This window comes from Somniosus microcephalus, chromosome 11 (assembly GCF_052327205.1).
Source record: "Somniosus microcephalus isolate GS21.2 chromosome 11, FLI_Smic_1.0, whole genome shotgun sequence".
Lineage (NCBI taxonomy): Eukaryota > Metazoa > Chordata > Chondrichthyes > Squaliformes > Somniosidae > Somniosus > Somniosus microcephalus.
In genome coordinates, this window is record NC_140997.1 from 12,954,127 (window position 1) to 12,968,831 (window position 14,705).

The window sequence follows — 14,705 nt, forward strand, 5'->3', positions numbered from 1 at the left end:
AGGACACGGGGCAGTGTCACGGGGTGATGGGTGAACGGGACTGGGTGTGAGTTAGGAGACGGGGCAGTGAGCACGGGGTGATGGGTGAACGGGACTGGGTGTGAGTTAGGACACGGGGCAGTGAGCACAGAGGGTGATGGGTGAACGGGACAGGGTGTGAGTTAGGACACGGGGCAGTGAGCACAGGGGGTGATGGGTGAACGGGACTGGGTGCGAGTTAGGGCACGGGGCAGTGAGCAGAGGGGGTGATGGGTGAACGGTGTGAGTTAGGACACGGGGCAGTGAGCACAGGGAGTGATGGGTGAACGGGACTGGGTGTGAGTTAGGACACGGGGCAGTGAGCACAGGGAGGGATGGGTGAACGGGACTGGGTGCGAGTTAGGACACGGGGCAGTGAGCACGGAGTGATGGGTGAACGGGACTGGGTGTGAGTTAGGACACGGGGCAGTGAGCACAGGGAGTGATTGGTGAACGGGACTGGGTGTGAGTTAGGACACGGGGCAGTGAGCACAGGGAGTGATGGGTGAACGGGACTGGGTGTGAGTTAGGACACGGGGCAGTGAGCACAGGGGAGTGATGGGTGAACGGGACTGGGAGCGAGTTAGGACACGGGGCAGTGAGCACAGGGGGTGATGGGTGAACGGGAGTGGGTGTGAGTTAGGACACGGGGCAGTGAGCACAGTGGGTGATGGGTGAACAGGACTGGGTGCGAGTTAGGACACGGGGCAGTGAGCACAGGGGGTGATGGGTGAACGGGAGTGGGTGTGAGTTAGGACACGGGGCAGTGAGCACGGGGTGATGGGTGAACGGGACTTGGTGCGAGTTAGGATACGGGGCAGTGAGCACGGGGTGATGGGTGAACGGGACTGGGTGCGAGTTAGGACACGGGGCAGTGAGCACAGGGGGTGATGGGTGAACGGGACTGGGTGCGAGTTAGGACACGGGGCAGTGAGCACAGGGGGTGATGGGTGAACGGGACTGGGTGCGAGTTAGGACACGGGGCAGTGAGCACGGGGTGATGGGTGAACGGGACTGGGTGTGAGTTAGGACACGGGGCAGTGAGCACAGGGGAGTGATGGGTCAACGGGACTGGGTGCGAGTTAGGACACGGGACAGTGAGCACAGGGGAGTGATGGGTGAATGGGACTTGGTGCGAGTTAGGACACGGGGCAGTGAGCACAGCGGGTGATGGGTGAACGGGACTTGGTGCGAGTTAGGACACGGGGCAGTGAGCACAGGGGAGTGATGGGTCAACGGGACTGGGTGCGAGTTAGGACACGGGACAGTGAGCACAGGGGAGTGATGGGTGAACGGGACTGGGTGCGAGTTAGGACACGGGGCAGTGAGCACAGGGGAGTGATGGGTGAACGGGACTGGGTGCTAGTTAGGACACGGGGCAGTGAGCACAGGGGGTGATGGGTGAACGGGACTGGGTGTGAGTTAGGACACGGGGCAGTGAGCACGGGAGTGATGGGTGAATGGGACTTGGTGCGAGTTAGGATACGGGGCAGTGAGCACAGGGGGTGATGGGTGAACGGGACTGGGTGCGAGTTAGGACACGGGGCAGTGAGCACAGGGGGTGATGGGTGAACGGGACTGGGTGCGAGTTAGGACACGGGGCAGTGAGCACGGGGTGATGGGTGAACGGGACTGGGTGCGAGTTAGGACACGGGGCAGTGAGCACGGGGTGATGGGTCAACGGGACTGGGTGCGAGTTAGGACACGGGACAGTGAGCACAGGGGAGTGATGGGTGAATGGGACTTGGTGCGAGTTAGGACACGGGGCAGTGAGCACAGGGGGTGATGGGTGAACGGGACTTGGTGCGAGTTAGGACACGGGGCAGTGAGCACAGGGGAGTGATGGGTCAACGGGACTGGGTGCGAGTTAGGACACGGGACAGTGAGCACAGGGGAGTGATGGGTGAACGGGACTGGGTGCGAGTTCGGACACGGGGCAGTGAGCACAGGGGAGTGATGGGTGAACGGGACTTGGTGCGAGTTAGGACACGGGGCAGTAGAGTCTTGGCGGAGCTCGAAGTTTACAGAGGGTGCAGGGTGGGAGGCCGGCCAGGTCGAGTCTAGAGGTAGCGCTCAAGGCTGTAGGGAGCTAAGACTCATCTGAGAGCAGCTCAAAAAGCTGAAGGTCAATAAGCGGCTGCAGACCAGCCACTTTCCCCAGCAGATGGGAAAAAATCCCACCGGACTGATCGTCCCGTTAAAATACAGGCCCCCCGAGCTTGAATAGGGCCCTTTGCTATCTCAGTGGAGGCTGGGATAGCCCTGCCTCCGAGGGGCTTTCCATGGCGCTCTGTGCTTGGCCAGCGAATGGAAGAGGGCAACAGCACTGAATCCCAACTCTGGCAACAGCCCACAGCTGTGGCAGAGGCACGTGGAGTGGCCCTGCTGAGGGCCACGGGTGTTAAGGAGCTGGGCTGCTAGCGGGCCGTGAATAGTTTAGGTCTAATACAAGTGGGGGACAAATTTACGGCTGCAGATTCAGAAAGGGGAAACATGAAACAGGTTTAACTTCCCAGGGATATTAGATCATCTGTGATTATTTGCATCGCATTTTTGACTTTCCCTGTGTGTACGCACTCGATCCGGTCGCGCGTGCGCAGTACCCAACGGTGCTGCGGCCTGCACCGTAAGACTTTCCTCGGCTCCGTGTGGAGAAGGTCAGGAGATGGGATGGGGCAGGGGGGAGAGAGGAGAGGGGAGGGGAGAAAAAGGAGGCGATCGAAGGGGAACGCTCGGATTTGGTTCTAATTGCCGATGGTGCAACGAGCGGCGGTAGCTCCAGGCCAGGGGTGGCGGGGCACGCCAACACTTGCAGAGAAAAATGATATTGGGAAGCGAAAAGTTTGACTGACATCCTTGGTTGAATGGGGATCGAAGGGGGAGTGGAGAGGGGATCAGAGGGGGGAGAAGAGCAGGAACTCTGGGAGAGAGCGGGTCAAGAACTCTGGAGGGAGAGAGAAGGTCAGGAACTCGGTGATGGGGAGAGAGAAGGTCAGGAACTCGGTGATGGGGGAGAGAGAAGGTCAGGAACTCGGTGATGGGGGAGAGAGAAGGTCAGGAACTCGGTGATGGGGAGAGAGAAGGTCAGGAACTCGGTGATGGGGGAGAGAGAAGGTCAGGAACTCGGTGATGGGGAGAGAGAAGGTCAGGAACTCGGTGATGGGGGAGAGAGAAGGTCAAGAACTCGGTGATGGGGAGAGAGAAGGTCAGGAACTCGGTGATGGGGGAGAGAGAAGGTCAGGAACTCGGTGATGGGGGAGAGAGAGAAGGCCAGGAACTCGGTGATGGGGAGAGAGAAGGTCAGGAACTCGGTGATGGGGGAGAGAGAAGGTCAGGAACTTGGTGATGGGGAGAGAGAAGGTCAGGAACTCGGTGATGGGGAGAGAGAAGGTCAGGAACTTGGTGATGGGGAGAGAGAAGGTCAGGAACTCGGTGATGGGGAGAGAGAAGGTCAGGAACTCGGTGATGGGGAGAGAGAAGGTCAGGAACTCGGTGATGGGGGAGAGAGAGAAAGTCAGGAACTCAGTGATGGGGAGAGAGAAGGTCAGGAACTCGGTGATGGGGGGAGGGAGAAGGTCAGGAACTCGGTGATGGGGGAGAGAGAAGGTCAGGAACTCGGTGATGGGGAGAGAGAAGGTCAGGAACTCAGTGATGGGGGAGAGAGAAGGTCAGGAACTCGGTGATGGGGGAGAGAGAAGGTCAGGAACTCGGTGATGGGGGAGAGAGAGAAGGTCAGGAACTCGGTGATGGGGGAGAGAGAGAAGGCCAGGAACTCGGTGATGGGGGGGAGAGAAGGTCAGGAACTCGGTGAGAGGGTGGGTCAAGAACTCTTGGGGGGGGGGGTGCGGGTGGGGGGGCGGGAAAGAGAAGGTCAGGAACTCGGTGATGGGGGAGAGAGAAGGTCAGGAATGCGGTAATGGGGGGAGAGAGAAGGTCAGGAACTCAGTGATGGGGGAGAGAGAAGGTCAGGAACTCGGTGATGGGGAGAGAGAAGGTCAGGAACTCGGTGATGGGGGAGGGAGAAGGTCAGGAACTCGGTGATGGGGAGAGAGAAGGTCAGGAACTCGGTGATGGGGAGAGAGAAGGTCAGGAACTCGGTGATGGGGGAGAGAGAGAAAGTCAGGAACTCAGTGATGGGGAGAGAGAAGGTCAGGAACTCGGTGATGGGGGGAGGGAGAAGGTCAGGAACTCGGTGATGGGGGAGAGAGAAGGTCAGGAACTTGGTGATGGGGAGAGAGAAGATCAGGAACTCGGTGATGGGGGAGGGAGAAGGTCAGGAACTCAGTGATGGGGGAGAGAGAAGGTCAGGAACTCGGTGATGGGGGAGAGAGAAGGTCAGGAACTCGAGGGTGGGGTGGAGGGGGGAAGAGCACAAGAGAACAGTGGGGCTGGGGGAAGAATGTGATCCAGGTCTAAAGGGGGTGGGGGGGAACGAGAGTGACAACATGATTCAGATGGGAAGACGAATCACATTCTCCCACCTCTGTTAAACGTGGATCACGTTCTTACAACCCCCACCCCCTTTACACCTGCTCCATGTTCTCCCTCTCCTCCCCCCAGACCTGGTTCGTTTCTCAGAAAGCCCGGCGCATGTGCGGCTAGTGACATCATTGGACTGGGCGAAATCCGGAAGTCATGACACTGTCGCTAATCACTTCATACCCAATAAACCTGTTAACAATCTGTGACCCACACACAATGCCCCATCTATGGGGGAGGGGGGAGAAGGTCAGGAATTTGTTGGGGAGAAGGTCAGGAATTTGTTGGGGAGAAGGTCAGGAATTTGTTGGGAGAAGGTCAGGAATTTGTTGGGGAGAAGGTCAGGAATTTGTTGGGGGAGACGGTCAGGAATTTGTTGGGAGAAGGTCAGGAATTTGTTGGGGAGAAGGTCAGGAATTTGTTGGGGGAGAAGGTCAGGAATTTGTTGGGGGAGAAGGTCAGGAATTTGTTGGGGGAGACGGTCAGGAATTTGTTGGGGAGAAGGTCAGGGATTTGTTGGGGAGAAGGTCAGGAATTTGTTGGGAGAAGGTCAGGAATTTGTTGGGGAGAAGGTCAGGAATTTGTTGGGGGAGAAGGTCAGGAATTTGTTGGGGGAGAAGGTCAGGAATTTGTTGGGGGAGAAGGTCAGGAATTTGTTGGGGAGAAGGTCAGGAATTTGTTGGGGGAGACGGTCAGGAATTTGTTGGGGAGGTCAGGAATTTGTTGGGGAGAAGGTCAGGAATTTGTTGGGAGAAGGTCAGGAATTTGTTGGGGGAGAAGGTCAGGAGTTTGTTGGGGAGAAGGTCAGGAATTTGTTGGGGAGAAGGTCAGGAATTTGTTGGGGAGAAGGTCAGGAATTTGTTGGGGAGAAGGTCAGGAATTTGTTGGGGAGAAGGTCAGGAATTTGTTGGGGAGAAGGTCAGGAATTTGGCGGGAGAAGGTCAGGAATTTGTTGGGGAGAAGGTCAGGAATTTGTTGGGGAGAAGGTCAGGAATTGTTGGGAAGGTCAGGAATTTGTTGGGAGAAGGTCAGGAATTTGTTGGGAGAAGGTCAGGAATTTGTTGGGGAGGTCAGGAATTTGGCGGGAGAAGGTCAGGAATTTGTTGGGGAGAAGGTCAGGGATTTGTTGGGAGACGGTCAGGAATTTGTTGGGAGAAGGTCAGGGATTTGTTGGGGAGAAGGTCAGGAATTTGTTGGGGAGAAGGTCAGGAATTTGTTGGGGAATGTCAGGAATTTGTTGGGAAGGTCAGGAATTTGTTGGGAGAAGGTCAGGAATTTGTTGGGGAGGTCAGGAATTTGGCGGGAGAAGGTCAGGAATTTGTTGGGGAGAAGGTCAGGAATTTGTTGGGAGACGGTCAGGAATTTGTTGGGAGAAGGTCAGGGATTTGTTGGGGAGAAGGTCAGGAATTTGTTGGGGAGAAGGTCAGGAATTTGTTGGGAAGGTCAGGAATTTGTTGGGAGAAGGTCAGGAATTTGTTGGGAGAAGGTCAGGAATTTGTTGGGGAAGGTCAGGAATTTGTTGGGGAGAAGGTCAGGAATTTGTTGGGGAGAAGGTCAGGAATTTGTTGGGAAGGTCAGGAATTTGTTGGGAGAAGGTCAGGAATTTGTTGGGGAGAAGGTCAGGGATTTGTTGGGGGAGAAGGTCAGGAATTTGTTGGGAGAAGGTCAGGGATTTGTTGGGGAAGGTCAGGAATTTGTTGGGAGAAGGTCAGGAATTTGTTGGGAGAAGGTCAGGAATTTTTTGGGGGAGACGGTCAGGGATTTGTTGGGAGAAGGTCAGGAATTTGTTGGGGAACGTCAGGAATTTGTTGGGGAGAAGGTCAGGAATTTGCTGGGAGAAGGTCAGGAATTTGTTGGGGGAGAAGGTCAGGAATTTTTTGTGGAGAAGGTCAGGAATTTGTTGGGGAGAAGGTCAGGGATTTGTTGGGGGAGAAGGTCAGGAATTTGTTGGGAGAAGGTCAGGAATTTGTTGTTGGGGAAGGTCAGGAATTTGTTGGGGAAGGTCAGGAATTTGTTGGGAGAAGGTCAGGAATTTGTTGGGAGAAGGTCAGGAATTTTTTGGGGAGAAGGTCAGGAATTTGTTGGGGAAGGTCAGGAATTTGTTGGGGAGAAGGTCAGGAATTTGTTGGGGAGAAGGTCAGGAATTTGTTGGGGAGAAGGTCAGGAATTTGTTGGGGAGAAGGTCAGGAATTTGGCGGGAGAAGGTCAGGAATTTGTGGGGGAGAAGGTCAGGAATTTGTTGGGGAGAAGGTCAGGAATTTGTTGGGAAGGTCAGGAATTTGTTGGGAGAAGGTCAGGAATTTGTTGGGGAAGGTCAGGAATTTGGCGGGAGAAGGTCAGGAATTTGTTGGGGAGAAGGTCAGGGATTTGTTGGGGGAGAAGGTCAGGAATTTGTTGGGGAACGTCAGGAATTTGTTGGGGAGAAGGTCAGGAATTTGCTGGGAGAAGGTCAGGAATTTGTTGGGAGAAGGTCAGGAATTTGCTGGGAGAAGGTCAGGAACTTGTTGGGGGGGAAGGTCAGGAATTTGTTGGGGAGAAGGTCAGGAATTTGTTGGGAGAAGGTCAGGAATTTGTTGGGGAATGTCAGGAATTTGTTGGGGAGGTCAGGGATTTGTTGGGAGAAGGTCAGGGATTTGTTGGGGAACGTCAGGAATTTGTTGGGAGAAGGTCAGGGATTTGTTGGGAGAAGGTCAGGAATTTGTTGGGGAACGTCAGGAATTTGTTGGGGAGAAGGTCAGGAATTTGTTGGGGAGAAGGTCAGGAATTTGTTGGGGAGAAGGTCAGGAATTTGTTGGGGAGAAGGTCAGGAATTTGTTGGGGAGAAGGTCAGGAATTTGTTGGGGAGAAGGTCAGGAATTTGTTGGGGAGAAGGTCAGGAATTTGTTGGGAAGGTCAGGAATTTGTTGGGGGAGACGGTCAGGAATTTGTTGGGGAACGTCAGGAATTTGTTGGGGAGAAGGTCAGGAGTTTGTTGGGAGAAGGTCAGGAGTTTGTTGGGGAGAAGGTCAGGAATTTGTTGGGGAGAAGGTCAGGAATTTGTTGGGAGAAGGTCAGGAGTTTGTTGGGGAGAAGGTCAGGAATTTGTTGGGGAGAAGGTCAGGAATTTGTTGGGGAGAAGGTCAGGAATTTGTTGGGGAGAAGGTCAGGAATTTGTTGGGGAGAAGGTCAGGAATTTGTTGGGGAGAAGGTCAGGAATTTGTTGGGGAGAAGGTCAGGAATTTGTTGGGGAGAAGGTCAGGAATTTGTTGGGGAGAAGGTCAGGAATTTGTTGGGGAGAAGGTCAGGAATTTGTTGGGAGAAGGTCAGGAATTTGTTGGGGAGAAGGTCAGGAATTTGTTGGGGAGAAGGTCAGGAATTTGTTGGGGAGAAGGTCAGGAATTTGTTGGGGAGAAGGTCAGGAATTTGTTGGGGAGAAGGTCAGGAATTTGTTGGGGAGAAGGTCAGGAATTTGTTGGGAAGGTCAGGAATTTGTTGGGGGAGAAGGTCAGGAATTTGTTGGGGAGAAGGTCAGGAATTTGTTGGGAGAAGGTCAGGAATTTGTTGGGAGACGGTCAGGAATTTGTTGGGGAGAAGGTCAGGAATTTGTTGGGGAGAAGGTCAGGAATTTGTTGGGGGAGAAGGTCAGGAATTTGTTGGGGGAGAAGGTCAGGAATTTGTTGGGGGAGAAGGTCAGGAATTTGTTGGGGAGAAGGTCAGGAATTTGTTGGGAGAAGGTCAGGAATTTGTTGGGAGAAGGTCAGGAATTTGTTGGGAGAAGGTCAGGAATTTGTTGGGAGAAGGTCAGGAATTTGTTGGGAGAAGGTCAGGAATTTGTTGGGAGAAGGTCAGGAATTTGTTGGGAGAAGGTCAGGAATTTGTTGGGGAGAAGGTCAGGAATTTGTTGGGAGAAGGTCAGGAATTTGTTGGGGAGAAGGTCAGGAATTTGTTGGGAGAAGGTCAGGAATTTGTTGGGAGAAGGTCAGGAATTTGTTGGGAGAAGGTCAGGAATTTGTTGGGAGAAGGTCAGGAATTTGTTGGGGGAGAAGGTCAGGAATTTGTTGGGAGAAGGTCAGGAATTTGTTGGGAGAAGGTCAGGAATTTGTTGGGGAGAAGGTCAGGAATTTGTTGGGAGAAGGTCAGGAATTTGTTGGGAGAAGGTCAGGAATTTGTTGGGGAGAAGGTCAGGAATTTGTTGGGGGAGAAGGTCAGGAATTTGTTGGGGGAGAAGGTCAGGAATTTGTTGGGAGACGGTCAGGAATTTGTTGGGGAGAAGGTCAGGGATTTGTTGGGAGAAGGTCAGGAATTTGTTGGGGGAGACGGTCAGGAATTTGTTGGGGGAGAAGGTCAGGGATTTGTTGGGGAGAAGGTCAGGAATTTGTTGGGGGAGACGGTCAGGAACTTGTTGGGGAGAAGGTCAGGAATTTGTTGGGGGAGAAGGTCAGGAATTTGTCAGGAGAAGGTCAGGAATTTGTCAGGAGAAGGTCAGGAATTTGTCGGGAGAAGGTCAGGAATTTGTTGGGGGAGACGGTCAGGAACTTGTTGGGGAGAAGGTCAGGAATTTGTTGGGGAGAAGGTCAGGGATTTGTTGGGGAGAAGGTCAGGAATTTGTTGGGGAGAAGGTCAGGAATTTGTTGGGGAGAAGGTCAGGGATTTGTTGGGGAGAAGGTCAGGGATTTGTTGGGGAGAAGGTCAGGAATTTGTCGGGAGAAGGTCAGGAATTTGTCGGGAGAAGGTCAGGAATTTGTTGGGGAGAAGGTCAGGGATTTGTTGGTTGGCGGAGGGGAAGTCTTAACCCGGGAGGGTGAACCCTGTCTGTTCTCTGAAAGCAGTAGTGTTAGCACGGTGAGCTCCGGGGCCTAGCTGTCACAAGGAATGGATCAAATTACACATTGCTAAGATCTTGATTACTCAGACAGGCAGGTACTAATTACACATTCCAGACAAACTGCTGGGTGTGTCTTGTCCTCCAAGGGGACCAATCTGAACTTTGGTGTTGCAAATACACACTGCCTTAGATTATCAGAGTGAGAAAGACTCAAGGCCACAGCCAGTTATTGGCTGTAAAGCAACGTTGCCAGGGTGTAAGACAGGCCTGCTGATCCCTCTCTTGGCTCGGGCATGGGGCATCAGGGAAATACCATTAGAATAAAATAAATCCATGCTGTAGACTGCCAGTCCAGTCCCTGCTCTCGGGGACAGGATGTGTGTGTGTGTGCACGTGTTTGTGCGCGTGTATGTGTGTGTGCAAATGTCTGTGCGCGCGCGTGTGTGCTGTGAGGCGTAGAAAGGAGCATGCCGCACACTGAGTTTCGGGTTGGCAGTGAGTGGAGGCCAGGGACCTTCTCACAGGAGGGAGGGAGGGTCCAAGCGAGTGTCTCCAATCAGCGTTGTTGCTGAGAAATCTGTGAGTGTGTTTATACAGGGCGACACTGGGGCACATCCACCAACTGTGCCAAGGAGGCTGTGTAGAGTTGGGGAAAATACTAACTCCGTGACACATTCTTTACAGAGAAAAGGAAGAAGATCTGATGATGGAAGCAATGATTAACAGGATGGGTAAGAAATAAAAACTTTTAAGTGAAATTGAACTGTTTTATTAAATACTAGCAGGGGGGGGGCTGGCGTTGCCAGGGCAGTTTAGAGGGCCGCGCGGTTGACGGCCGGCCGCTGCCGGCCGTGCGGTTGACGGCCGCCAGCTGCCGCTCCCCTGCTCTGTGTCTCGGGCCGAGCGGTTGTGAGGCCCGGCCTGAGTGACCCCAACTCACCTCCCGCTCCGGCGGGCCGACGCAGCTGCCCTGCTCGCTGTTGAGGAAAAGCAGGGGAAAAAATGGCGGCGAAGTTTCGGGAGGCTGCAGGATTAGGTCCCGCCCGTGACGCACCGATTGGTCAACCATCAGGTCACTGAACTGTAGGATTGGTCAACCATGACGTCACTCAACACTAATGAGCGGTAGAATTGGTCAACCGCTAATGAGCGGATTTTTGAACGTTTTTTGTATACTGTCGGAACAATTTTTGCCTGACCAAAAAGTAAATATGCCTATGACACTATAACATATGTGTAGGTACGCTCTATAACTTTTGAGTGTATGACAGACAGACAGACAGACAGATATACGGACAGACAGACAGACAGACAGACATACTGCTTTTTATATATATATAATAAGATTAAAAAAACTAACTTTCAGAACTCTTCCCCTTTGTATCATTTTCCCCTCCTTTTGCGTCTTTTCTTCCCCTCCCTCTTTCCTTCTTTTCCCCCTCCTTCCCTCTTTTCCCCCTCCCTCTTTCCCGCTTTTCCCCCTCCCGCTTTTCCCCCTCCCGCTTTTCCCCCTCCCGCTTTTCCCCCTCCCGCTTTTCCCCCTCCCTCTTTTCCCCCTCCCTCCCTCTTTTCCTCTTCAAACCCCCTCTTGGATTTTTCACCCCCTTTCCTCTTTGCCCCTTTCTCCCTCTCTCCGCCTCTTCTTCCCCTCACCTCTCCCTCCGTACCTCTTTTCTCTTCACTTTGACAGACATCAAGGAGACAGAGCAGGACTTGAAGAAGAAAAACAAATTCCACCCGTTCAAGTTCCTGAAGGGACTCGGTGGCAAACCGAAGGGAAAGGAATAACGCGCTGGCTGAAAGTGAGGTCTTCGGAAACCTACCATGTCCTCGTCGTGACTCGTTTCTCCGGGCCGGGCTACTGACTGAAGCTGCTACTGTGGCAAGCCATTTGTAATCAAAAGCAACTCGCTCAAATGCTTGTGTGGCATTAACCTTATTCTCTAAATAAAGGAAGCTCTTTGCGCTGGGCTTGTACGGCAGGATATTCTCCTGTTGCTATGGAACTCTGTGGCATCAAAGAACCAAATCAAACAAAATCCACTATTTCGCTGATCTGCTTCGGAAGACTTTGTAACGTAACGAGGCGCGAGCTAATGTCGGGAAGGATGCCCATCAACCTTATCTGAACCCCAGAGGTTGGGGCATAGACTTCGCCTGATTAGAGAGGTGTGGTTAGGTCGTGAGATTATGACTGGAAGAACACCCAGAACTTGTATTTACACAGCGCCAGTGACACAGTAAAACATCCCAGGGCGCTTCGCAGGAGTGTTATCAGACAAAAATTGACACCGAGCCACATGAGATGTTAGGACAGGGAAAGTGGTAGGTAGGAGTGCAGCGAAGATTCACCAGACTGATACCTGGGATGGCAGGAATGACGTATGAGGAGAGATTGGGTCGATTGGGCTTGTACTCGCTGGAGTTTAGAAGAATGAAAGGGGATCTCATTGAAACTTATACAATTCTAACAGGACTAGACAGACTAGATGCAGGAAGGATGTTCCCAATGGTCGGGGAGTCCAGAACCAGGGGTCACAGTCTAAGGATAAGGGGTAAGCCATTTAGGACTGAGATGAGGAGGAATTTCTTCACCCAGAGAGTGGGGAACCTGTGGAATTCTCTACCACAGAAGGCAGTTGAGGCCAATTCATTAAATATATTCAAGAAGGAGTTAGATATATTTCTTAAGGCTAAAGGGATCAAGGGATATGGGGAGAAAGCAGGGACAGGGTACTGAATTTGGATGATCAGCCATGATCTCATTAAATGGCGGAACAGGCTCGAGGGGCTGAATGACCTACTCCTGCTCCTATCTTCTATGTTTCAAGGAGCGTCTTAAAGAAGGAGAGTGAGGCGGAGAGGTTTAGGGAGGGAATTCCAGAGCTTAGGGCCCAGGCGGCTGAAGGCACGGCCGCCAACGGTGGCGCGATGGAGATCAAGGATGCGCACTGCAGTCGCGCGTGGTTGGTATTGAAGCTGGAGATAATGTTCTGCCACCTCAATACTCTGTCTCAATCCAAAGAGTTGTGAAGGAGCGCCCAAGGATACTCGGATTGTAAGAATGAATAGCTGTGGTGCTGAGCAATGTCAGTCGACGAGTGCGCAGTTTCTTTCCTTGGTTGAAACCACACTTTCAATGTTTTCCTCTCACTTGCTCCATCCCAAATTGTCTATAGTATGTAATCACGCCTGTCAAATGGGCAAACTTGAGATGTACCTCAAGACCTCCATCAATGGCACTCTTATCACTGTCAGCTCGGAGTGGCTGTCCTTTCATTTTCACCGCCACCCCCCCCGCTGCCCTCCCCAATCTCTCCCTCTTGGGACATGCCCAGCTTCTGCTCTGTCTCTCCCTATGGTGACGTTGAGGTGATTTGTGGCCACAAAAACCATTGCCCTGCACTTTGCGGAGGGATGGTACGGGGGCCATTGGAGTGCCAAGGCCCCGAGCCTTGGGGATTCTCCGGTTGAAGGCCCCTCCCCCTTTCAAAAGTGGTTCGATCCTTTCGGTTTTGTTCTATCAAAGAGGAGGCTTCAGTGACTGGGCGCCCCGCTCTGTATTGCAACCAAGACCAGGTGGAAACCTCATTGTCATACACTCCTTGTGATAATGGGATGTGATCGCCATGTACTTTAATATCGGTAGCTTTACACCAATAGTGTTGCTGTTTGGTACGAGCTTTGCCAGCTTTCTTACCAGCTGCTCTGAAGGTGTCTTGTCTTTAGGTGTCTGTATAGGAAAAAGGAGAGGAGTTTGGATCCAAGTGATGATAAATTGTTTAGGATGGGCTCCTACATACAGTGGAGTTTCATTAATTCCCTTCAGATTTCTTCGTATCATAATCTTCTTGTTGCCTCATTTCCTGTACCGTTTCATCATTTCCTGTACTGTTTCATCATATTGTACTGCACTATAAGGCAGGCTGTATTCAGAAAGAGAAAGGCTTGCATTTATACAGGGCCTTTCACAACCTCAGAACGCCCCAAAGTGTAATCGCTGTTGTAATGTCGGAAATGCAGCAGCCAATTTGCGCACAGCAAGGTCCCATAAACAGCAATGTGATAATGACCGGATAATCTGTGATGTTGGTTGAGGGATAAATATTGACCAGGACACCGGAGCGAACTCCACTCCTCTACTTCAAAATAGTGCCGTGGGATCTTTTACATCCACCTGAGCGGGCAGACGGGGCCTCAGTTTAACGTCTCATCTGAAAGACGGCACCTCCGACAGTGCTTCACTGAAGTGTAGTCAGACAAAAATTGTACACTCAACCAAAGAAGGAGATATTGGGACAGGTGGCCAAACACTTGGTCAAAGAGGGAGGTTTTAAGCAGTGTCTTTAAAGGAGGAGAGAGAGGCGGAGAGGTTTAGGGAGAGAATTCCAAAGCCCAGGGCCCAGGCGGCTGAAGGCACGGCCGCCAATGGTGGGGCGAAGAAAGTGGGAGGGATGCACAAGAGGCCTGAGATAGAGGAATGTCTCGGAGGGTTGTCGGGCTGGAGGAGGTTGCAGGGATAGGGAGGGGCGAGGCCATGGAGGGATTTGAACCTCCGCCCCCCCCCCCCACATGCCACCCCTCTGTAGTGCCCCAGCACTAAAAAGAGTTGGGTATATGTGTGTGTGGGGCGCGGGCAGGATGAGGTGAGTGTGGATGAGGTTACTGGAGGCAATGCAAGGAGCGCACGTCAACCCAAGCACCCCACCCACCTGCCCCTTCAACCACCGTCTGCCCCACCTGTGACAGACTGTAGGTCCCGCATTGGACTCATCAGTCACCTGCAAACTCATTTTTAATGTGGAAGCGAGTCATCCTCGGTTCCGAAGGACTGCCTAAGAAGAAGACTGGAGGCAGACTTCATTTGGACAGAGGCAAGCAATTTCCAGGGGGCATTGGCAGCGTGTGACTGGGTCATGGGTTACTCTATTGGGACAGTACAAATGTAATACAAGACAAGGGTAGAACAAGTCCCAGTGGCACTGATTACCCTTCCAGGCCTGGCCCATGTTATGACGACTGCTTAGCACCTACCTTACGAGAGGTAAGAATGTCACAGCAGCGAGATGTCGATTATTGTGGCATATTAAATACGGTGGACTTGATAATTGAAAAAAAGCTTGTGTTTCACGAATGTACTCTACCAGTAATAAAGATTGTTTCAAAAAAGTGGCATGATTTTCATTTTTTTTTAAAAAGAGGTACTTCAAACATGGAAAAATGTAAAATTATATGGGCTAAAAATTCAGTTTGGGGCGCCAAGCTTGCCTGGGCGCCGGAATTACCGCTGCGCGCGGAGCCACTTGCGCCATCGGGATATTCAGTTTCTGCGCCCCAAATGGAAGCCGTCCGCTAAACGAGGCTTCCCGCGCCCCGCTTGGGGCGCTGAAACTGAATATCGGCG

The 14,705-nt window shown here is 52.4% G+C and overlaps 1 protein-coding gene across 1 annotated transcript in view; it reads left to right on the forward strand.

Moving 5' to 3' along the window:
• The window catches only part of micall2a (mical-like 2a), a 251,359-nt gene extending 236,889 nt beyond the window's left edge, over positions 1–14,470 (forward strand). Inside the window, exons 14-15 of the mRNA XM_086000237.1 lie at positions 9,986–10,032; positions 10,992–14,470. Of these exons, the coding sequence (XP_085856363.1) occupies positions 9,986–10,032; positions 10,992–11,089 (145 nt within the window). The 3' untranslated portion in view covers positions 11,090–14,470. The remainder of the gene's footprint in view (positions 1–9,985; positions 10,033–10,991) is intronic.
• The last annotated feature ends 235 nt before the right edge of the window (positions 14,471–14,705 follow it).